The following is a 23,917-nucleotide window of genomic DNA, read 5'->3' as shown; positions in this document are numbered from 1 at the left end:
TGACTCTTCAGTGTCTTTGCCCACAGATGAGCCCATGTCAGTCTGCTTCTAGGTAACTAAATGAAACATAAAAAAACAATGATTTCAGTCAGATGGACATCTTTTACAGAATTTAGAGTTCTGATTAGATAGATTCATTTGAGCTGGACTGAAATCAACTTATCTGGTCATATTTGATATGTACAGCATTTTTCTAACAACTAAAGGTAACACGTACTCTGTTTCTATGATCAGTTCTCTGATTTTACTTTTTATAGGTTTATGTTTGAGTAAAATGAACGTTGTTCTTTTATTATATGAACTACTGACATGTCTCTGAAATTTCAAGCAAAAATTTAGTATTTATCTGCAGAAAATAAGAAATGGTCAAATTAACAGAAAGGATGCAGCGCTTTCAGACCTCAAATAATGCAAAGAAACAAGTTCATATTCATTTGGAGACAACAATGCTAATGTTTAAATTCAGAAATTAATATTTGGTGGAATAACCATGAGTTTTTCTTTGGGGGTCAGTGCAGTGGGCTTTTAATTTTTTCCAAATTGAAAGATGCGACAGAGGTGTCAAAGTTCCCATGACCTTTTTTAAACACACTGCTGCTGTATAGCACAGCTTTACAGGGTGAATTTTGTTCAGTCTCATCCCTGTTGGTGTCTCCCCCATCAACATTTGGTCAAAAGTAATCAAATGTTCGTTAAAGTCTTAAAGCAACAGAGGAACTCTGTAGAAAAACCAATACAGAGACGATGGCAACAGTGACCTTTAGCTGATAGATTTAGGGGAAGGTCAGTGTATCCAAAGCACCCAAAAGATTCATCAGCAGTTTAACTGTTTTATTATCACTCTCATTGTCCTTAGTCAGCTTCTTGTCTCATTGCCGTTTTATGGCAGCTCAGAGACTGAATGGGGAGATTAAGGAGTCATAACAGGCCGTTTCAAGTGGAGTGTCACCCCTAATGTCTGCCTACAGCTGAAGCAAATGAGCCATTAGCCCTGACCTATTTACCCTGCTTTCTGTTGAGACTTCCTCCCAAACGTCATTGGTGCGACAGTCTCTCCAAAAAAAAAAAACCAACAAAAAAACGGGACATTAATATCCACCAAAAATCTGTTGCAGAAAGAGAGACGAGAAACAAACAGGAACCAAACCTTCATTCAGGGACACATTTGCGACAGATTATTAGGGCCAGACTAAGAGCTTCTTTTAAATTATGAGGATAAAGTCGTAATATTATGACAAAGTCATATTAGCAGAATAGAGACATGACATTACCAGAAGAAAAATCATAAAATTACTAGAAAAAAGTGGTTTCAATCAGAGCAAAGCTTCAATGATAAAAGATCTGATGAGAGCAGCTCTCCCAGTTTGTGGGTCTTTATTTAAAATAACAGAATCGTTTCAAAGTTCTGATCATAATTTGATGGTGATGTGTTAAAATGAGTAAGTATGTCCTTCTTAGTAAAACCAATACCAAAGTGCAGCTTTACCACATTCAACATTCCTCATTTTAATATTTTATTTCATAAAATTACTTCTTCAAGCTATTAATACCACAACTTTATTCTGGTAGTATTATGACTTTATCCTTGTATCATTATGACTTTTTGGTATTATTATGACTTTATTCTCATAATATCTTCACTTTTTTTATACAAATTTGTTCTTGTCTTTTGACTATTCTCGTATTATTTCCACTACATTCTCATAATATCTTGACTTGTTTTTGTCCGAATTTATTCTTGTATTATTCCAACTTTGTTCTCATAATATTCAGATTTTATTTTCATGTGATTATGACTTTTTTGGTATTATTACAACTTTATTCTCAGAGTAGCTTGACTTTTTGTTGTACGAATTTATTCTCATATTATTGCGAATTCGAATTGATTCTCATAATATTTCAACTTTCTCTCGTACGACTTCATTCTCGTAATATTATGACTTAATCCTCGTATGACATTTCCTCTGTGTTCTGCCTTTTTCCTCACAATTTCATAACTTCGTTCATGTAATTAAAAATTTCACATTAAAGTGAAGCTCTTGGCAGAATCTACTTTCTTACTTTTCTAGGTTTTCTTAAAGTCCAAGTGAGTTTATTTTGGCAGAACCTTTAAGCAAACCATACCATGTTGTTTTTCTGCACCAGCTTCTCACACACTTAGTTTCTCTTGTGATGTGAATCGCTCACCTCTCTTCCACAGTGAGAGGAAAAAGGGAAAAGTCGTTCCTGTTCCCTGACAGGCTGACGATGTCTCTGCTGTTTGTGTGCATGCTGTGCTTCACTTCCAAACTTCTGTCTGCATTTAAATATGCACACATGTTTTCATGTTGACATGCTCCTTTGAATGGCTCGTATTTTTGTTCCCATTGATGTCTTTATAGCAGAAGATGGTGATGTCTTTGTTCTTTTCAGAGAAGCTTTAAAAGCACCGGTGCTTCACCAGATGTAAGTTGTTTTGTCGAACAGAACTAATGGTCCTTTTTATGCTGCTCAAAGCTTCTTCAAAGGAGTAACAACAGTTTCTCTGTTTGCAACCTTCTTTTTTTCTTAATTCTGAAAGATTGAATTTTTTTCATTTTCCTGAAAAAAAAAAAATCTTTGAAGCTTCTATGCTGGGATGTTTTCTTTTTTTTATTGCTCTTCTTATGTTCCTTTAACACTATAGAAATGGGTTAACTCAAGGTAGAATTTGACGATAGATGCAAGAAAAAAGAGAGAAAAGCTTTATTTGTTCTCAAACATCTACATCCATCTCAATTGAAGCTCATGAACTGAGATGTGATTTTTATCTTGTTTGTTACATGTTCATTATAAGAGATGTGCAAGGCAGAAACTAAAGCTCTTTCTTTTACATTTGAAAGTGTGTCAATGAAAGAGAAAATAAAATCATTTAAGAACAGACATGTATTTGTGATATCCAAACAGAAAGAGTAACGCTGGGTGTCCCTCATCTAGTGAGGCAGCTGAGCCTTCCCATGTCTGACACCAACTTCCTGCTTGTCATTTGCCTCTCAGTGGGTTGTGTGTCAGTCTGTCCATCTTCTCAATGCTGGAGTTGATGCATGGCCAGATTAAACCCGTCAGACTCTGCTGGCAGTAAGCGACACTTTAAGGCAGATCAGTGTTAAGTCTTCCTTTGTTGTCTTTGCTTTGCTTTTATGTTTGTGCCTCATTTCTCTTCTTTGTGTTTATTCATGAACTGGTATTGACAAGTTTATTCAAGGCCACAGTGCCTTGAATAAAATATTCATAGATTTTTTCAAGTTTGAACCACAAACTTTACACAGTTTTATTTTGGTTTCATTCTACAGGTCAGGGCTCAGCGACCTCGACAAACATGAGAGGCATTCTTGTTTTTGGTTCAACAAAACAAAATCAGTTTAAAGCCACAAAAACTACATGGAACAAAGTAGCTTAATTTAACAAAATCCACAATAAGATGTGTTTTTAAGTTACCAAAAAACAAAAAAACAAAAAAAAAAACTGTTTTTGTTTTTAGGTTTTAAAAATTTCTTTTCATTAAATGTATTTTCTTTCACTCAATCATAAAAATGAATAGTTCATGTACTAATCAAAAAACAAGGAAAAAACATGACTGAAAAGGAGCAGAAAGAATGTAAATTTATGATATTTGCCTCCTAAAATAAAGAGAAATCAGGTGACACTTTATTTGAAGGTGCATAAGGCTGACATGACACTGTCATAAACATGACATAACTCCTGTAATGAATATGAAAGAGACTTCATGAATGTTTATGACTGTAGTCATGAAGTGTTATTTAGTAAATAATGACACTTTTATTGTAAAGTTGTACTAAAACTTGCATTTAAAGTGTCAACTTTGTTAAAAATGTCATTATTTACCGTATAATGCAAAGTTGGTCATTTTAATAGCCTTACCAAAACTCAACGGTGCATGTATTATTTTTCTAAATAGAAAATTATGTCAAATAAGCACATACTTTGCAAGCAAAAAGGAATATTTCTTACAGTTAGTGCTATTTTACACACACATTGTATTACCTCTTCATTATAAAACTCTAATTCTTCAGCATTTTTGACCTCAGTGGTTAAGAGCCACAGTGGACGGACTAAAGAGCCACATGTGGGTCCAGTGCCGCCGGTGGCAGACCCCTGCTATAGAATGAATGAAATAAAATATGCATGGTTTTCAATTCTTTAATTGCAAATAAAAGTATCAACAATGTGGCGTCCATCATTTGAATTTGGCGTCCTTTAATCCCACCAAATGAAATATAGAGCAATCATAAACTGAGCCTGCCTGTGTGTTAAAGGACTGCTGGGTTATAAAATACATCCCAGCCTCCTAACAGTTCACAGAGCTCTGTTCAATCCATTATCCAAAAATGGAATGAGTTGCAAACCTACCAAGGCGTAGCCATTCACTTTAACTAACAGGCCGGACATGAAGGGCTTTAATCAGAGGAGCAGCCAAGAAGTCCTTGGTAGAAGCTGCACAGACTGAATGGGGAGAAACTATAAGTCATTCTCTAGGTCAGATTTGTGCTGTGCATAAATCTGGCCAGTGACAAGAAGGACGGTACGTCAGAGAGAAAGCCTTAAGAATTCCCATTCCCAGTTCACCACAGGCCATGTAGGTGGCACTGCACACCTGTGGAAGACAGTCCTGTGATCACATGAGACCAACAAATACGTCTTTAGACAATATCCAAAGTTTTCCGTGTCTGAAAGCGAATTGCATATTACAGTCAACACACCATTCTGTGAAACACAGCAGTGGCAGCATTGTGATGTGGGGATGTTTTTTGTTAGCAGGAACAGACATGGTGTTCAGAGTTAATGGGAAAACACCGGGACGTGTTAGTTGTGCAGATAAAAATTCATCCATTGTTTCATTCTTAATTTAAAATGAAAAACAAAAATCAATCCCTCAATTCATTTTCAACTTGACAGGCTTTTGACCCAAGAGTTAAAAACTTTCCTCACCGCTGCTTTACAAAGTAGTGATTTAGTGAAGCAAAATATGCATGCCGCACTTTTCAAATTTTCATTTCTAAAAGAAGAAAAAGTTAAAAAATTGTATGTACTGTTGTGTGTTTTCTTCTCACAAAACATTGTTATGAAAATATGTTCAGGTTTGTGACAAAGTTCAAAGGTTATGAATACTGCCACACTGTAATACGGTTATATCAGCAGGAGTTGACACTTCTGGACATTAATAAGGTAAAATCTCTTTTCTCCTCCTCTGTTGCAGCAAAGCTGTAAGTCTCTTCAGCGACCTGATTTGCTTTCTTTGTTATGAAATCAAATTCTCAGCATGCCTGGATGTTTCAGTGCAGCAGATGTGAGCGGCTGCAGGTTGAATGCTGCGTTCCTCGCTCTGTTTCTGTCCGTCTGACTGCTGTCTCGCTGATTAGCCCGTATCCTCGTATGACCCCGGCGGTTTGCAAAGCGACACGCAACGTCACCAAATGTTCCAGAGCCTCACACGTGTCCTCCAGTATGAGTAACACTCTGGTGAAAGCTTTCCTCTTTACCCACTTTAAGCAGGCCAAAGGTCACACTTAGCATAAAGCTGGTTGAAGCTAGTAAACATTGAGTCTTCAGTGTAAGAACACTTGATTAGAGGGTTTCTGCTGTGTTTGCTGTTGGTTTTGTTTTGTTAGAGCAGCCTCTCGAGGCCACTCTTGAATTGTTGGAGTTCATGCAATAACACCAAACAGGAACACAAACATAGTGCCGTCTATTCCGGGGGATTTTTTTAAAGCCTTGCTGCACCTGTCTTTAAGAGCGGACCCTCAGAGGTTTATTTGGGGAAAAAAAGAACCTTTTTGAGTGTGTGTTCAGAGAGTCTGGACAACATCAGCAGGGACTAGCGCAGTCACAAAGGCATTCAAAACCACAGCAGAAATTATTTTATTGGCCATTTTTTTTCCTCCTGAGTTTGCTTTTCTTTGACTTGTAAAAAAAGAAAGAAAGTAGAGAGAGGCACCTTAGTTCATCTGGCAAAGGTTTTCATAAAACTGGAGCTCTAATGGAAGGTGGATGTCTTCTCTTTGCCACAAAATTGTGACCTGGAAATCCTAACTGGATCTCCATGTTCTGGAGATCAGATAAGAGGGAGAGTTACTTTCAAAATAGGAACCTGCCAGGTGATGAATTTTAAATGAGATGAATTCATAATCCAAATAATGATGGTGTGTTTGTATGTTTAGAATGGCGATAAGTCCTGCTGTTGACTGATTCCGGGGTGAAGCGTACAGCCGTCATCAAGGTGACAGTAGAGAAAGACAAGCTTCAAACTGCCTTACAGATGAACAATGTTTCACCTTCTGTGACACTACAAGCACAAACTTTAGTGAATTTCACTGGGATCTTATGCGATTGAACTACACAAAGCAGTGCATAATTGTGAAGTGGATGACGTGGTGGACTCTTGGTTTTCTCAGGACTTAACGACCACAACAGCTGAAATCCACAAATACTTAAGACCCCCTCTAAAAACGTTTGTAACTGCCTATTTTAATAGGCTAAAAATGCCTTGATATGCATTAATACAAGCGATGTAAACATCCATGGGGTTCTTCATCTCCGCTCTTTGGGATACAGCCAATCAGCGCCAAGGAAAGTAAATCCTTGATTGCTTTGCAAACGCCAGACAACATGTTATGTAGCATTCATGGTTGTGTATTTTAAAAATGCTCTATGAATTCTCAGTGAATAATTTGGATACTTAAAGATTTCATTCTGATATCACAGCAGGTGTTATTCTTCATTTTCTTTACTCGCCCCTATGCTTTTTTTCAGACTTATCTATATTTTTCTTTAGGTTGAAATCCCCATACAGCTCCTTGTAGCACTCACAGATTTGTTCTGTAGTTCAACTCAATAGTTTCTCCAGTACACTATAACACCAAGTACAACCTGCAGCAAACTTTGGAATTTATGTTGGTTCTGTTTCAACAAACCAGGAGCTTTTTATGTGGAATACCTCGGCAGTGTCAGATTTTGACATTTTACAGTTGGACACAGTCTGAGATGAGACTGGAGACCAGGTGTTGTCCTCAAATGACCAGAAAACAAATATCCACTTGGAACCCTGCTTTCTCAGCCAGCCTCGACAACAAGTTGTCCTCAGATGACACGGCACACGGACAGACAGCCAACAGTTTAGGAAGTAGTTGTAGTAATAGTTTTTCTCTCCACACTTTGACTGGGTCACATTGGCATTTCTTCCATAAAGGTAGGAAAAACTCTTGTCTGTCTGATAAGCTGTTTAATGACTTTACACTGTTTTGCCTCTATATATGGTATCAGTCTATAAATAATTACTTAAAAATGGATCCTAATTTAGTGTTTTTAGGCTCATGAATTGACAATGCAGTGTTTTAATTTCTCCAGGACAGTACAAATTTTGACTACAAAATTTGAATTTGCACAATTTGTGTGTGTGTGTTTTTTTTTATAACAACCTCAGCTTGTAGTTGGTTTTGATTCCTTTCATGTGAATGTAGGAGAATCACATTTGGAGCATAAAAGAAAGAGCTAATATTTTTTATGCTGATTCAGGCTTGATCCATGGCCCATTTTGTTTGAGGGCCAGGAGATTACATCACATGAATTGAGTTAAATAATAGTAATAATGATAATAACAATAATAACTAACAATTTGGGACAAAAAGATTGACAGTTATTTTATAAAATAAATGTGAACATTGTGCAGTTTTCAGTGTAAATTAAGGCTCGTAGTGCCTTACAAAAGTACTTACAAGTCTTTGAATGTTTGCCTGTACGTTTGTTGGTATGTTGCGAGGCTATTATAGTTATTAAGTAAAACTAACAAAATCATGAAAACTGAAACTGAGAAATCATTTTTGTTAGCTGAAATGAGTTAATGGGGAAAACTATAACTAAATGGAACTATATGATGTGTTTGTAAAGCTCACTAAAACATACTAAAATTATAGACATAATATCCTTAGTTTTCGTGTTTATGAATCAATTTATTAACCTTTCAAAATGATTTAAAATAGATGTTTTTTGTTTCCCTACTCAAGCGGTTTACATCATCTGTTGGCTCCATATTCCTCCTGGCAACTCTTACACCAGTCACAATACTTTGGTCTTTTTGAATTCTGCACCTTAAAATTAACCAAAGTATGAAAAAACTGAAACTACTATAACTAATAAAAACTAAACTAAAACTAAGCAGTATTTAACTAAGGATAACTAGCAAACAGAACACTCTAAAAACTAATTAAAACTAACTGAAATAGACAAACAAAAGGGAACAACTAAGTAAAACTGAACTACAATGAAAAACCCAAAACTATTATAACCCTGGTATTTTATGTGATAGGCAAACGCATTCTTTGGAGTACAGCCAATCAGAAGCAAGGAATTGGCTCGATATAAATATCGGCCAAATATTAGAGCTATTGTTATTTCAAATATTTTAGATATGATACAGTAGACAAAGAAAGCTGTTGAACAGGCACATTTTTTGTGAATAATTTGGAGTTACTTTTTACAGACACATCTGCTGCTTGGTGAATCTGCTGTAATGTCTCTTCGGGCAAAATTCACCACAATGCCCAAAATGCTCACTCAACTGTCGAAATCGCTGAATCCAGTTGTTGTAATTACTTGTATGACCACAAGAGGATAAAATCCAGCACTTTGACAAGCAAACTGCTTCCGCAAACATTTGTGAACGAATGAGTTGCTATTTGGAGATCAGTGACCTGACCTGTGGCATGGTGCCGTGATACAATTCCTCTTGTGCAAGAAGTCGGGTCCTGAAATTTTCTTGCCGTTAAATTTTGAACAGTCAGGGGTACTGTGGTGGTGCAGGGGTTAAGCACAACCCACATAAGTAGGGCTTAGTCCTCGACATGGTCGTCACAGGTTCGATTCCCGGCCTGGTGACCTTTGCTGCATGTCTTCCATCTCTCATTACCCACTTTCCTGTCATAGCACGTTCAAATAAAGACCAATAAAACCTGAAAAAAAAAATTAAATCATTGAACAGTTGATGGTTGATATTATTATGAGGTTAAAGTTATTGGGAACGACAGCAACTCAGCCAAGATGTGGTAATGTAAATGTAAAAATAATAGCAAGGTGATTGGATCTTGTGGGGGATAAAAAACAGAGGTCACTAACTTTCTGCCTTGACGTTAGGTCTAGAACTGTTCCTTGAGCGCATCATGTGATGGGTTTCGGTTGCTATGCAGTTGCATCCACCCCATATTCACCAAGTGGAATTCAAAGTGTTGCATGTTACTGTGCAAATCATGCTGCAATTACAATCTGGAGCAGCGGAGATGTGTTCTGTGGAGTGATAAATCGTGTTTCTCTGTCAGGCAGTCAAATGGATGCTTGCCAGGAGAACGACTCTTGACTGCCTGCACAGTACAGGACATTTTGGACTATTTCACTCTCTCAGTATTGTGGGAACCGCTACACAAAGTAATATCCACAAATACATGAGTGAGCAACTCTGATACAGAGGAGTTTGGCCAGTTTGACCTCAACCTGATAGAACACCTTTAAGATTATTTTGCGGTAGACATTCAGCCAGGCCTCAGTCTCTTACCTCACAAATGTCCATGTGGCGGAATGATGATATGAAATGTTATGGGAAGCCTTCCTAGAAGAGTTGTAATTGTTACCATGTTAAACCCTGTGGATTAAGAATGGGATAGCACTCAAGTACAGATACATTTAGCAAAATAGTGAAGGTGAGTTCAGTCAGATGTCTGAACAGCAATTTTCAGGTAAGCCACAGGTTCTCAGTTAGATTTAGATCTGGGTCATTCTGAATATGAACATTCTGTTTCATAACTATTTCACTAACTATTTCCTTGTAGATCTAAAAATCTAGTTATCATCGTTCCACTGGCAGGTAAACCTCCAACTTCTGTCTCCAATCTGAAGCAGGTGGTCTTCCATGATTTCTGTTCACCCATCAACTCTCGCCAGTTTACCCAAAGAATAAAAGTGGTCTGATATAATCAACATGTTTGCTGTGTCCTTACATGACCTGTGGCAAATTGGACTTTTTTATGGCTTTCTTTCAGCAGTGGCTTGATTGGTGCTGCTGTTCCATGAAGGCCAGATTGGTCCACTCAGTTTCAAATCCTCTGATTGGCTAAAAACAAGAAGAATTTAAACATTTCAGAGAAAAACGTAGAAAAAGTCATATTGACCTACTGCGATTTGTTCTCATTGTTTGACATTGCAACATGTTGGATGTTGTCTTGGTTTAAGCCAAAAGAAGACTGTGACGAGTCACACCGTGTGTGTATTACATCACAAACTCAATTCTCTTCCGCAGCACTTCGGTCCTCACCTCCTCTGTTCCAAGCTATTGTGCATCTGCTTACTGTAATGAGGCTCGATAAGAACCAGCAAACAAAGCCGAGATAAGACTGAGATCCATTGAGCCTTTCCAAAACTCAGACAGGGTGTATGTTTGTTTATCTGTCTGCTTTTTTTCCCCTCCCCTCTTTGACTTGTTCCATATCATTCCTTGTCTTGAACTTGTTTTTAAACCTGTTTTTTCTTATCTGGTGTTTGATTTCTTTATGCTTTTATGCCTCTGCCTCGTCTGTTCTTTGATATTTTTTTGTATGTTTCTTTTCTTTTCCTTTCCTAGTTGCCTCATTTTATGTGGGTTGTCTCTCTCTTTCATGTTTTCACACAGGCTTTCCTCCCTCTGTGATTCCTTCCCCCGTCACACCCCGTCCCCGTGTGTGATGCATCTCCCTCGTACCCTCATTTTTATGTCTCAATAACAAGAAAAAGTAGTTTTCTCCTACTTCACAAACAGCCTCACCTCCTCCCCCTCTTTTCCTGTCCTCTTTCCCCCTACCACCCCTCTCTTTCTTTTGGAATTTATTTCTTTCCCAGTCACACAAAAACCGCACTTGATACTTTTGAAATGGAAATAAAGTTTTGTTGTTTCCTCAGCTGTAGCCTCCTCCAGCCCTGTTTATCAGGCAGACTTCAAAGTGGCACGCTGACATGTGGCGCTATCTCTCCGCCGCTCTGTGAAACAGGGTCACAGGCGGCGCTTGGCTCTCAAAAAAAAAAAAAAAGAAAAACTTTCCCCTTTCATGTGAGAGCCTGGTGGGTGAGAAGAACCAAAGGGGGGCCATGCCAGCCCGCCGCCCGCTATCCCAACTCAGACGCCAATCGTCCACCGCTGTGTGCATCTGTGTGTGTGTGTTTGTGTTTGTGCGTGGGAGTTAGTGGAGGTGCGTGCTCTCTCAGCTTGGTACTGCAGGCTAGTGGTTAGCCCTGCCCACGTTCTGCTGTGGTCTACCTAACCCACCTGTTGTTTCTGGTATCTCATGAATTTCTTCACCAAGTTCCCTCCCTCTGTCTGTGTTTTTCCTCTCCTTTCCCCAGCTGTGGAGCCAACCTGAGAGTGGCGGAGGAGTTGCTGATGAATTTCGGATGGGATGTATGTGGGAAGAGGAAAACAAAACCAGGAAGCAAAAGATCAAAATGAATCAGAGGGGACGGCAATAAGAGCTGCCTATGAAAGACAACTCTGAGCCGCGCCGGGCCGCATCCTTCATCTTCTCACCGTGCCACAAAATCCCCATCAATCTCTGTCACAATCCGTCCTCTTTTCCTGTGAGCCATCCCTTTATTCTCCCCTCCTTCAGAACATAGCTGAACCCCCTTCTACAGACCAGTGATCCAGGCAGCAGCAAAAAAAAAAAAAAAAAAGAACAAGGGGTGACGAGACAAGCTGTCACTAAGCACAGGAGGGACCCTGACTCGCTGCTGGGTGTGAGAAAACAGCTGCCTCTCGCTTGGTCACATGGACTGTTAATGAACAGAGATGGCGGTGAGACTGGCCGGTGCCACCCTGTCCTCTCGACCACCCTCCCCCCCTCCGACGGCCTCTGCCCGGACAGGTTAAGGTCGGTCCATCGGCATCCATCGCAGCATCCACAGCAGCTGGCTGAGCGTGGGAGGGAGCAGTATGCAGGAAACTGACCTACCAGCTACAAATGCCTTCAAAGGTAAAAGCCGACGATGAGCACCACTGTGTGTCCCTTACTGTGTGTGTTTGTGTTTGTTGTGTATCAAGCTGTCTCCTTGTAAGAGAATCTCACATTCAAACCGCACCAGGGTTCACTTCAACCAAACTGAGACCTTGGTCTGCATCAGAGTTTGATTATGCATTCACAACTCCCCAAACGAACCGCACTTTCTAGGCAAACCAACTACCTGGCATGAATGCATCCTTATGAGCCAATATTGATCAGTGGACAGAAGCGATATACTCCTTACTGGTACCAGACCAAATTGCCCCTTTGCCTCCAGAATTGCCTTGATTCTTCATATTATAGATCCCACAAGGTGCCACTAACATTCCTCAGAGATACTTGTGAGCTGCACATCCACAGTACAGTGGCAAGACTCATCCAACCGAGTCACATTTTTCAAATTATTATTGCCATCTTATGGTAAGCATCTGTGGATTGTAGCCTTGGTTTCTCTCTTTGCTGTATGGAGTGGCACCTGATGTGATCTTTTGCTTCCATAGCAGCTTCAATGTTCCACAAGGACCCTTTATATATGATACACCTAATATTTTGGTTGTAGCTAGTGTTTATTTGAACTACTGCTGAACTTCCTCTGACGTCAATACATAATTTTTATCCACACAATTGTTCCTCACTGGGTAACTTCTGTTTCTGGATCTGTCCCCTGTTAATCTTACATGGTTTGTGTGAAAATCCCAGTGTTTTCTGAAGTATTCAGACCTACTAGTCTGTCTCCAATAAACCTTAAATCTCCTTTCTTCCCCATTCTGGTTCTTTGAACTCCAGCGGTCACCTTCACCAGATGCCTAAATGCATTTAGTGGCTGATTTGCAGTTTGAGTAATTAAGCCTTTAAACAGGCATACCCCATAAAGTGTGAAACTTTCTCCTTTTCACTCTAATGTGCAGAAATAAATACCATTTTATTTGTCGAAACATCCACGTCTGACCTATTTTTGGTTAAAACACTCCAGAAAAAAAGCAGGTAATTTTTATTTTGTTAGGAGTAAAAAATATTTTTCATTGATACATTTGTTTAAATATTATTCTTAAGCACTGTACAAGAAGAGTGTTAAAAATGAAGATACAGTTTCCAACAAGCACCTGGCTGATTAAAGAACAGAAACAGATATATACTTTATAATTGTGATAAAGTGATTATGATTTGAAATAGTTGAGGTTAGAGTTATCCAAAGGATGGAAGCAAAAGTCCAAATTCCACATAAATACAGCTTCTTCTAATCGTATATACAAATTAGGTTCAACCCATCCAGATCTTACTTTCTGTGAGATATAATTGGGATTACGTACTTAGCTATAAATATGTCTATACTTTTGGGGACTACAAATGTCCCCAAAATTATGATTATAAATCTAACTAGATTTTGCAATTTGGGGTCAAACAATTTTACAATCTTCTGATGTCTTGCAGGAGACAACATACCTGTTTGCTTGTGCTATGTTTGTAGACCATCTTTAAAGTACTGAATGTCCATGTCTTTCTTTTCTGTAGCTATTTCAGGTCATTGTTTTATCTTGGCCCTGATGTATGTGATGAAAACCATTTTTTAGCCAGTGTTTCTTGTCCAAATTCAACCAAAAGTAAGATGTTAAAGGCTGGCCTTGTCAGGCATTCTTTAGCTAATTTGGTGTGCTCCAAACTCTGCCTTAGCAAAGCCTAACAACCTTTCTTTCAATTTCTAAATCATTTCATGTTTTTATGTGGAAGCCTGTTGTTTAAATGAGATGGTTTTTGTGCCTTTGTACTGTCAAAACACGTCGAGGACATGACCGGGGGGAAGAGTGGCCTTATCGGTAAGAAGCAGTATAAAAGCATTTTCAGGATCATGCCACCGTAAGTCAAAGTTGTGTTCAAATTGGACCAACTTGCTTAACATTTTTGTTAGTGAGTGTCTAAGAAATGTAAAAAAGATCCTAACAGAAATAAGCCAGTATGGTTTTGAAACTTCCTACACTCCTTTTTGTGTCTGACAGTGCTTCAAATGGAATTCATGAATAACTTGATTTCATCTTTATGTTAACATAACCATCTAACAAGGTAAGTCCAAATCCAGTCAAGAGCGAGTTACATGTCCTCAACCACATGAATTCAGCTTGTTAATAACATTAATATATATTAAATCAGTAAGACTGTTCTCAGACAGGAATGTCCTGTAAAGTTATGCCAAAAAACAAAGTATACCCCTTGACTTGAAGTAGTCTCTACCCACATTTTATGGAAATCTGGTCTTGCTATGTTTTTCACCTTTGCTTCAGTTCATTGAGGTTTGAAGGCACAAACCTCACGAGCCCCATCGTTTCACTTAGAGGTTCCCAACTAAACCACTGCAACGTCTTGATTATTCTCCTTCCCAGCCGTTCTGTGGTAGACTTACTGCATTTTTGAGGATCATAGTTCTGCTTCATGACTCAGTTTGTTATGAGGATGTCTGATGACGAAATGGTCTGAAATCTGACTCTAGAATACCTTGGTATACAAAGGAGTTTATGTTGACTGACTGACTACAAGGTGAGTCCAAATCAGAACTCCTCTTCTACACTCCTTTGCGTTGAGATGAAGTGTTTCCGACTAGATTCTCTGATTGGTATTCTGTAAACATGTTGTGGATTTTCAATAAGCGTCTTCTTCTATGAGAAGAACATTGTTCCAGAGGTGATCAAGTTTATTCAGATGCAACTTTGTCAATTTAAGTTGTGCTGTTGTATTCTTTGGAGCGTAAGCCGTCTTTGTCCTGGTAACTCTCCCAAGCAAACCTCACTAGCATTTTAGCTGCATTATTCCCAGTAAATGCCTTTTCACTTGGACCCCATCTGTGATTCATGTTGCCCAAGAAACCTAGAGAACCTTTGACTGTTCATCAAGCACCATGAGGTTAATTAGGAGCTATTAATATGTCATATTGTTGATAAAAAGTGTGAAAAAAAACCCTGCCAGCTACAGTTGTCCCCCATGGATCTTGCTCCAAAAAAATCTGGAGAGGATTCTTTTCAAATGAAGCAGTCCTCCGTCAAACAGCTGCTTGAACTAACACCTCAGACCTCTGCCATTAAAACTCCCCTCCCCCCTTTGAGGGTGAGGGATGACATTTTAAACATCACACTCTCATAACGCCTCACAGTACAGATTCTCCAACTGCTTCTACAAAGTTCACGTTCTGCCGTTATGCCTTTGATCTGAGTCCCTGTGGGATGTTTCCACTGGCAATGTTAACCAGAACACACCAGGGTCAGGGTCACCATTCGCCACTCATTTGTCAAAGCAATTTGACTCTCACCTCAGGTGGGTTGGATGGCCCAGGGATGGCTCTGTGGACATGGAATGCCTTACAGAACTTTTACTCTCGAGAAGATGATTCAGCAAGACAGAAACTCCCAGTCTGGAGACCTAAAGAAGCCAACGCTGATGGCCCGGCTGACTCACAGCTCAGGCTGTTCCTTTCTGGTCCACCCTGTGAGTTCACAGAAAGACCAGTCGGAATGGTGTGGGTAAATTTTTCAACTCATGTGCCAGCTTCGACGCTAGTTTTGTCGGAAGATATGTCCACGCTTCCTGCTGTTGTTATTATTAGTGTAGTAAACTGCTGCATCTGTGGAGAAATCCCTCATGAGCCAGGCTTTCTCGCTACTCCCAAATCACTCGTATTACATAATTCATCAGCTGTGTGTATGAGCGTGCATGTGCATGTGTGTGTGTGTGTTTAGGATTTGCTCAGGTCAGTCTCCGCTGCAGCCCTGAGGGCGTGAGGAGGGGAATGAAGTCATCGAGCGATAGTAAACAAACCGTTCAGATGTAGGCAGACGGCAGTGGTCGATAGCTGCAAGGCTAATGCAAGGTTCTGTTTACTCTGCAGGGTTCACGTTGGGTAAAATGCTGTGCTGCACACGCACACACACACACACACACACACACACGCACACACACACGCACTCACACACACACACACACACACACATGTGCTGTCTGAACTTACATGCATCTCTGCATTGGTCTGTGTGCATCTATCTGTCAATGCAACAAGTTCCACTGTGAGCTTTGTTTTAAAGGAGGGAAGAGTGGTTTGGTGCCCCAGTGGCTCCTGAGTGAAAAATAAAATTTTCCTTTTATCACTTTTTTTTTTTAACCTCTCTTGATTTTGCTTCTATGACCTCACCTCTGTGTTGACCACATTCCTAATCACTCGGTGTTCCTCTGTGATGCTTCACTTTATGACCTGACCTTAAAATTATTCTGATGCTTTTTCGAGGTGTGAATAAACCTAAAAAAAATAATAAAAAAAATATCTATTTCTATTTATTCCAAAATGCAATTGCAGACAAGCTTGAAATGACTTTCAGTTCTGTAAAATTTCTGTTTCATTTTCTTGTATTTGCAGTGAATGTCATAAATTAGCTCATCAATTGTGAATGTTTTCCTATCTTGCTGTCTATGCTTTCCAAGATGAGGCCACATGAGGTTCCAGTTATTCCAACTTTTGCTTTGCTTTAATATAAAAATGTTGAAGATTCAGTTACCACCCTGGAATCTTTGTACGTGGAGTCACACCGTCTCCAGGTGGATATGCTGGTTTTCTCCAGGTACTGCTGCTTCTTCCTAGAGTCACATAAGTACTAGAGTATTTATGTTAGAGAATTTGGTTCCTCTAACTTGCCCTTCAGAAAGTGTGTGTTTTAGTATTTCTCACCTTGTAAGGCTCATTTTCCCAACAAATCCTACCGATGTGAGGTCCTACTGCTCCTTATGGGGCCTCACTGGTGCAGTGTGTCACCTATAAGCCACACCCTTTTGATTCTGTCATCCCAACTACATGATGTAAAGACTCACATGACCTATGACCTCAGGAGTTTTCCTTGTAAGACAAAGTGATCCATAATGGGGTTTTGTGTCTGCTGTGTTTGACAGTAATTGAATGAATCAGCATATTCATAATGTTTGAAATGCCGTATACTCACTTTTTTTTCTCAGTACACTCTTCAGCCTTTACTTTTTATAACTGTGGTTTTATAACTGTGTCCATATGACTAGTGCATAACATTAGCTGATGTCTGTTTTTGTGTGTAAAAAAATAGGAAGTTTGTTTTTACATTTCAAAGTGTCTCCAGCTCACATCTCAGTTTCTCATCTTCTGCTGTGTGTGCAGTTTTCTGTTTATTCTGTATTTCATTCTGTAGTGATTTATTTAAACTAGATGTAAAGGGACACAAGTATTCGACAAAGTTCCATGTGTCATCAGTTCACAGAACATTTTCCAAACATTTTTGGTGATCATTAGTGGGTTTTTTTTTTTTGACAAATTTGATCCAGGCCTTTGTGTTCTTTTTAAGCAGCAGTGATCGTTCTTCTTGGAACTCTCCCATGGATACCATTTTTTTCCAGTCCCCTTGTTATTGTTGAATCATGAGCACTGATCTTGACAGAGGCCTGCAGTAATGTACATGTTGTTCTGTGCTCTTCTGTGACCTCCTGGATGAGTCATTAATACATTCTTTGAGTAATTTTGACACACTGCTCACTCCTGGGAAGGTTCACCACTGTTCCATGTTTTCTCTATATGTGGATAATGTTTGTCATTACTGAGGCATTGATTTGCCAGAGTATGAAAGCATTGGGAATGTCCTGTTGGCCCTTTCCAGTGACTTTTTTCCAACTAGTTTTGAGTTTCTTCCAATTAGATCATTGCTTTGTGAGATCTTTTAACATACCACATATCAGACATGTTCTATTGAGTTGATTTTGCAGGTTTGATAGTCAAACCTGATTCCAAGAAATGTGGTTTATCTGATTATGATTCACTCTTTCACATTGACACAGGTTGATTTTTACTTTCTCTTAATCAATTAAATCCTGTAAAGACTGGATTTTTTGTTTGATAATATGAAACATTTATGCATAACAAAAAAAGCCACAAAAAAAAAAACATCTGAAGGCGTTGAAATACTTTTTGATGCACTGTTTTAGACAATCAAATCGAAAGCGGCATCCATACTTTGACAAAAATGAACAAATATGTAAAGCATACCAAGAAGTGATGATTGATCTGTTTGTTACAATTGCAAATCCTCCTGTTCTCGACTCCACCATGCCTCTACTTTATGTGATGGATGCTCAGGTGAAGCGAGGGTGCAGCTGTTACCTGGTGGTGAGTTGCTACCGATGGGGGAGGAGGATGCTGGTTAGACTTGGCGTCCTCCTCTGGAAACGTCTGGTGTAGTCTCCTGTCAGTCGGAGCTCCAACTCCCACCTCCAGCAGAGTTATGAACATGTCCCAAGGGAGATGAGACTTTGAGTCTGTGTGGGACGTGCTCCATGTCTTCATCGTTGACACATCTGTTTTCAGCTATGGCTGCAAGGTGGCCAGTGCTTGTTGTGGCAACAACCCTCAAACCAGGTGGTGGACATCCAAGTCCCTATCAGGCCTTTTTTGCCTGTGGGACCGGGAGCAGCTGGGAAAGTAAACCAACAAAAACAACCTGTTTAAGTTTTTGCAAGACCTTTGGCTGTTGGAGAAACAGCTGACTTTGGATATTGTCTGGAGAGGTTGGGGGTTAGTGAAAAATTTGCATGAAATTCAGAAAAGGCTTGCCAGGTGTGTTGATAATTTGTCTTTTCCAATGTCTTTCACTTCACTGGTTCGCCAGAGTTCACCGATTTCTGAAAAACGTCTTTCTGCACGTGTGCTGTATTCTCACTCCAGTTCCAACTGTCTCACCCTTTTAACACCTTTTCTATGTTCAGTCCTGCAGCCAGTCACTCAAATGAAATGGCATGGTTTTAGTCTCCAAAGTCTTCTCCTTCAGCATTATTATTTTTCTTTGTAAATCTGCTGGATTTTAATGGAACGTGTTGACATGGAGAATGGAAGTAGATCATAAAAGTCTGTTGGCAAGGTGGTGATCTACTGTTTACCATCGACAGAGAGGGGTGAGAAGAGAAGCGATGGCCGCTCACAGGGAGCAGTAAAATTCAATCACTGTCTTCAACTGGGAAACTTTTCCTACTAAATCCCAGCAATGTCAGGATCCTTATGCACACCAATACTACAAACTCACTATTAGTTTAACCACAGGTGGACAGTACATTTACCTGAGTACTGTACTGAAATACATTTTATTTGAGTATCTTAACTTTACTTGAGCATTTATTTTTTGGGGAACTTTTGACTTTCCCTCCACTACATTTCTAGGAAGTTTGTCATTATGTGTTCCTTTTGGCTAACTTTGAAGTCCGCCATTGCTGTTTTTCTTTACTGAAATGCAATTGGCCACACACTACGCTCCCGGAGCCAATCACAGTCACAGCACCCACCTGAGATCTGGAGTGATTCTTTCCTCGTTAAGTGTGGCCAGCTGAGCTGTCGCTTTCAAACAGAACTCAACGATGGAAACCTCAAGCAGAGACACCAGCACAACCCATGATCATATCTGAGCCCCATGTTTAACGTTCGTAAGCTTCTATAGTAAAGAACGTTTTAAATGGTAATAATAATAATAAAAAAAATATTGCATTTTAATGCTTAAGTTTTTACAGGTGGTGTAGAAATTTTGTAGCAGAGTGTTATGCATGTCAGTACATCATCAGGTGGTTTCAGCAAGTTACAAAGTTCTACAAAAATACTGAGAAAACAATATGGAAAAGTACTTATATTAGAAAATATAATTTGTACTCTGGTATACTTTTCAAAAGTAAGTACTTAAGCACTTTGACTTGAGTACGATTTTGACCGAGCAACTTTAACTTGGAGTAAGATTTCACCATGAGTACCAATACTTTTACTCAAATAATAGAGCTGAGTACTTTGTCCATCATTGACTCTTTCCTAGTCGTCTTGTTTTCTGCCGTTGACATATTTCCTAATATCATCCCTCCCTCAGTGGTCACCTTCGTTTGTCTGCCTCCATTTGTCTCACGCTGTCTGTTGTCCTCCCCTCCTGCCTTTAGGGTTTAGTCTCTTCCATTGCAGTCTCCTGCTGCAGCAACTCCATATTGAGCTGTACTAATGTGGAGCCCTCATTCATCCATAACAGGACTGACAGCTTCTGACCGTTACACGGGGACCTGCTGCCCCCCCCCACCCCTGGCTGGCTGCTAACACTGGCTGAGGTTTTAGTCTACCTTAGTGTCTACCTTAATTAAAAGGAGCAAGATAGGCTGTAGTCCACTTATGAACTCATTTGTATCTTCTCAGTCGACTTTCCAGCCATGATGGCAGAGAAGATAATAAAAATGACAAACACTGATTTGATTCAGCCGAAAAGCTCTTAGAGATTTGTGCTAATTAGTTTTCAGGCAGAAAAATATTTTTCTAACTTAATTCCTATCGAAGTCATATTTCCACAGTTTCCCACTGTTGTTTTAATAGCAAATTTCCCCCAGACAATTACTTTGCCGACGTCTTTAGGCTCCTTAAAGTTCAACACGCTGCTTTTATTCTGTCTCTGCGAAGCCAGTTTGCTATCGAGTGAGTAGGTAGAGAGGAAGATAACTTTACCCCCTGGGACCCCGAGAGCTGAGAAAATGAGTTTTGGGAACAAAATCATCATGTTAAAAACAATCAGGAGATAATGGCGTACATGCTTAAGGCAGTCAATTCAAATTTCATGATCTGGTGTATTAAATTTCTGTTCTAAGTTGCGAAAGAAGAAAGTTGCTCGCTTGTACTGGTTTATACGCTCTGCAGGTATATCTGTTTTTTCACAAATGCATTGCAATTGAATTCATAAGCTCATAATGCTCCAGGCAGTTATTGGAAATACATTTTTAGAAGTTATAGCAACACAAATGCTGGTTGTTTATATTCATAACTCTGAGCAGGAGTACAAGAAGTACAAGGTAAAGTTTTGTCAGTTGGCTCTATAAATCGGATTTCATTTTCTAAAGTGTAGGATGACCCAGTTAGTTGTCCAATGTCACAGGGACCCAGAACTGGGCCCTCCAACTGTCAAATCATGGTCACTAATAGTTTTTTTGTTTGTTTGTTTGTTTAAGTATGTCTGTTGGTGAAAAAACAATTCCATAATATTTCAATTTCATAAAACCTTTTCCATTTTTTCTTCCTAATTGTCTTTGCAGTAGTGGGAAATAATCTCAACCCAAACACAAAATGATTTGGGTCCCGACAACATCTGAGTTCATCAATTCCAGTAGAGTCGAGAATGCTACAGATTTAAAGGGGCAGTATTATGAATTTTCCAGAAACGTAGTATAACTTTCTATTAAAATTAAGTAACTATGTTACCTTCAGTTTAAATAGAAATACTATATAGATCAGATTTGACTAAAAAGCAATTTAACCTCATAATTTAACACTTTGAAATCGGGCCTCTGTCTCTTAAGAAACTCCTGCATTTTGCACAACTGAATGGTTGCCATAGAGATTGAAGGATTTCTCAAATATGCATGAAAGAATCAAGGCAACAATCCAGGGAAACATAACATTACGACCTGATGTAAAGCTTAAAAAAGTGGACTTTACATAACACTGCCCCTTTAAAGAAACGGTAGTGCGACTTTCACCTGGCGAACATGCAGCCTCTACAGCTGGAGCTCTCTCATCTCTGCATCCTCTGCTCTAATGGTGCTTCAAACACAGAAGTCTCTGTCAGAGACCAGCTGTGTATCTTTGCTAGTGGAAGTTATAATTAGGACAGATCCGATAGGAAACCTTTTTAGGCTGCTAAATGTTAATTGCTACGCTTTTTCATAACTTGCTTTAGCTTGCCACTGCTACCAGGTGCGTCCTCACTGCTGCACCTGCCAACAGGATCTATGGCTAGAGGTGAGCGGCCATAGAAACTGCTGTCGAAGCTAAGAGGAGCATTTGGAGCTCACATCTAAATATGTCACACAGGCAGTAGCCCAAAATACAAATAATTTGAACCACAGCATTTATGGAAAGCCACAACTCAATAACTAATAAAGTCCCAAAACTGTTATTTATGCATGTCAAAATTTTTTGCAGAAATGGAAAACCGTGTACTAAATTAATTAGAAATAATTTTACTAATTACAACTGACCTAAAATAGAGAGGTTTGGTCTGATTTAACTCCAGAAAGTGAGAAAATGGTTTATATGTCTTTTTATTTCAGTATCTGTAAACGGCTGGATCCACTGCAAATACTTGACATATATATTTCTAATTTTCTTTAAATTATCACATATGTCATGATATGTTATGATATGCTGCTTTGACCATTTAATTGCTTAATTTTACATTTGGAAAATGAATTTGCTTAATGGATATTTTGAAAAAAACAAACAACCCTCCCCCCCCCAAAAAAAAAACCCAACTTGTTTCTTTATAAAAACTTTTGTCACTATGATAAAGTGGTCTTTAGGCTGTATGAAAAAGAGTGTATTTCGCAAATTCACCATGGAAACACTTTTTCCACATCACACAAGTCTTGTAGTCAACAACCGGACGACGACAGGAGGACGATGGCATGGCATGTTTTTTAACAACCTATCGCGTGAGCAAAGTTATTACACGTTTCTGATTTAATGGAAACACAGCAATTGTGAAATTGTATTTTTTCAACATTAGTGGAATATAGACAAACTTTTGTGCATATCTGTTATGGAAACACAGCCAGTATTAGCTGTCAATGACTGGAAGATAATTTAGAAGATTAAGGGAGAAGACTAATCATAATTTTAAATGGTAAATTATTATTTTTTTTACTAACTACAGCATGCCATATGTGCGTGTGCGTGTGTGTGCGTGTGTTTGTGTGTGTGTGTGCGTGGGGATGTGTGTTTGGGGGGAATTATGAAAGCTGTTCGCTGTCCTGCCAGAGCGTACTGACATCACACCTGTGGCCGTGTTAAGAAGGAACAGGTGGTTTTATGATTTGATGTTCTGGTCTATTATTTTTTGCAACTCTTAGGACTTGACCATAAAAAGGAATGTGACTTTCATGTCGTACACTTCCCGGCCACTTTAGCAGGTACACATTGTGTTGGGTTGGACTCAGTAATAGCAGCTCCTCTGTAATAGTCCAAAATGCTCCGATGGGATTTCACTATAATTTTGGAAGGAGTTACGTTTTCTGGATCAATTTCCTTCAAAGAAAAATGTAGTGAGATATATGTATCTTTTAATATCCTGTTTGGCTACATGTAAGAATGATGGTTATTTAATTCTGCACACAATTCTCGCAAAGCTTTGTGGGGAAGCAGCGTTCAGTTATTTTGCTCCTCTAATCTGTAACAATATTCCAGAAAACTGCAGAACTTCTGAATCACCGAGTTCCTTTAAATTAAGGCTAAAACCCACCTGTTTAGATTTCCCTTTGATTCAGAATAACTGGAACATTAGTCATTGTGATTGATCTACAGTTGATTTTGATGGCCTTTGACAAAATGTGTTATTTATTGCTTGTTTCATAATTGGTTGCTGTATTATGCTTTTAATTTGTAAAGCACTTTGAACTTCCTTGTTGCTGAAATGTACTAAACAAAAAACTTGACTTTTCAAAATAAGCTGAAAAGATCTTCAAGCTATTAACAGCTAAAATATATTAGATCATGAGTTAAACATTGTATAAAAAACTAAACAGTATTTAGTTCTGTTTATAAATGCTGATCAGATGCATGCAAGGCGACTTAGTGTTTTAAAAGCCTTCAAAACAAAATTTATTTAAGGACAATTTTACAAATGATAATTTGACCATTTAAAAAGTTAGGGTGAAATACAGTATACTGCAAGAGACGTTTTGAGTGATGTAAGGAAACTAGCGACTCGACTGTGGAAGCAAACTGATTCCTTGCTGTGTTTTATAGAAACAGTTTGGAACCAACTCTGCTACAATCACTGATGAAAACCTCTTACTGCCTGTGTCCTTTTAAATAA

At 38.9% G+C, this 23,917-nt stretch overlaps 1 protein-coding gene across 2 annotated transcripts in view; it reads left to right on the top strand.

The window, feature by feature from the left end:
* Positions 1 to 23,917, top strand: part of ldlrad4b (low density lipoprotein receptor class A domain containing 4b) — a 221,357-nt gene that overhangs the window by 62,458 nt on the left and 134,982 nt on the right. For both annotated transcript variants that reach the window (XM_007550451.2, XM_016670623.1), the window contains one exon: positions 11,398 to 12,023. In XM_007550451.2, coding sequence (XP_007550513.1) covers positions 11,984 to 12,023 — 40 coding nt within the window. In that variant the 5' untranslated portion in view covers positions 11,398 to 11,983. The remainder of the gene's footprint in view (positions 1 to 11,397; positions 12,024 to 23,917) is intronic.

Source organism: Poecilia formosa, unplaced genomic scaffold (genome assembly GCF_000485575.1).
Source record: "Poecilia formosa unplaced genomic scaffold, Poecilia_formosa-5.1.2 Scaffold36, whole genome shotgun sequence".
NCBI lineage: Eukaryota > Metazoa > Chordata > Actinopteri > Cyprinodontiformes > Poeciliidae > Poecilia > Poecilia formosa.
Note: the sequence above shows the minus strand (reverse complement) of the source record. Positions and strands in the feature narration are given on the sequence as shown.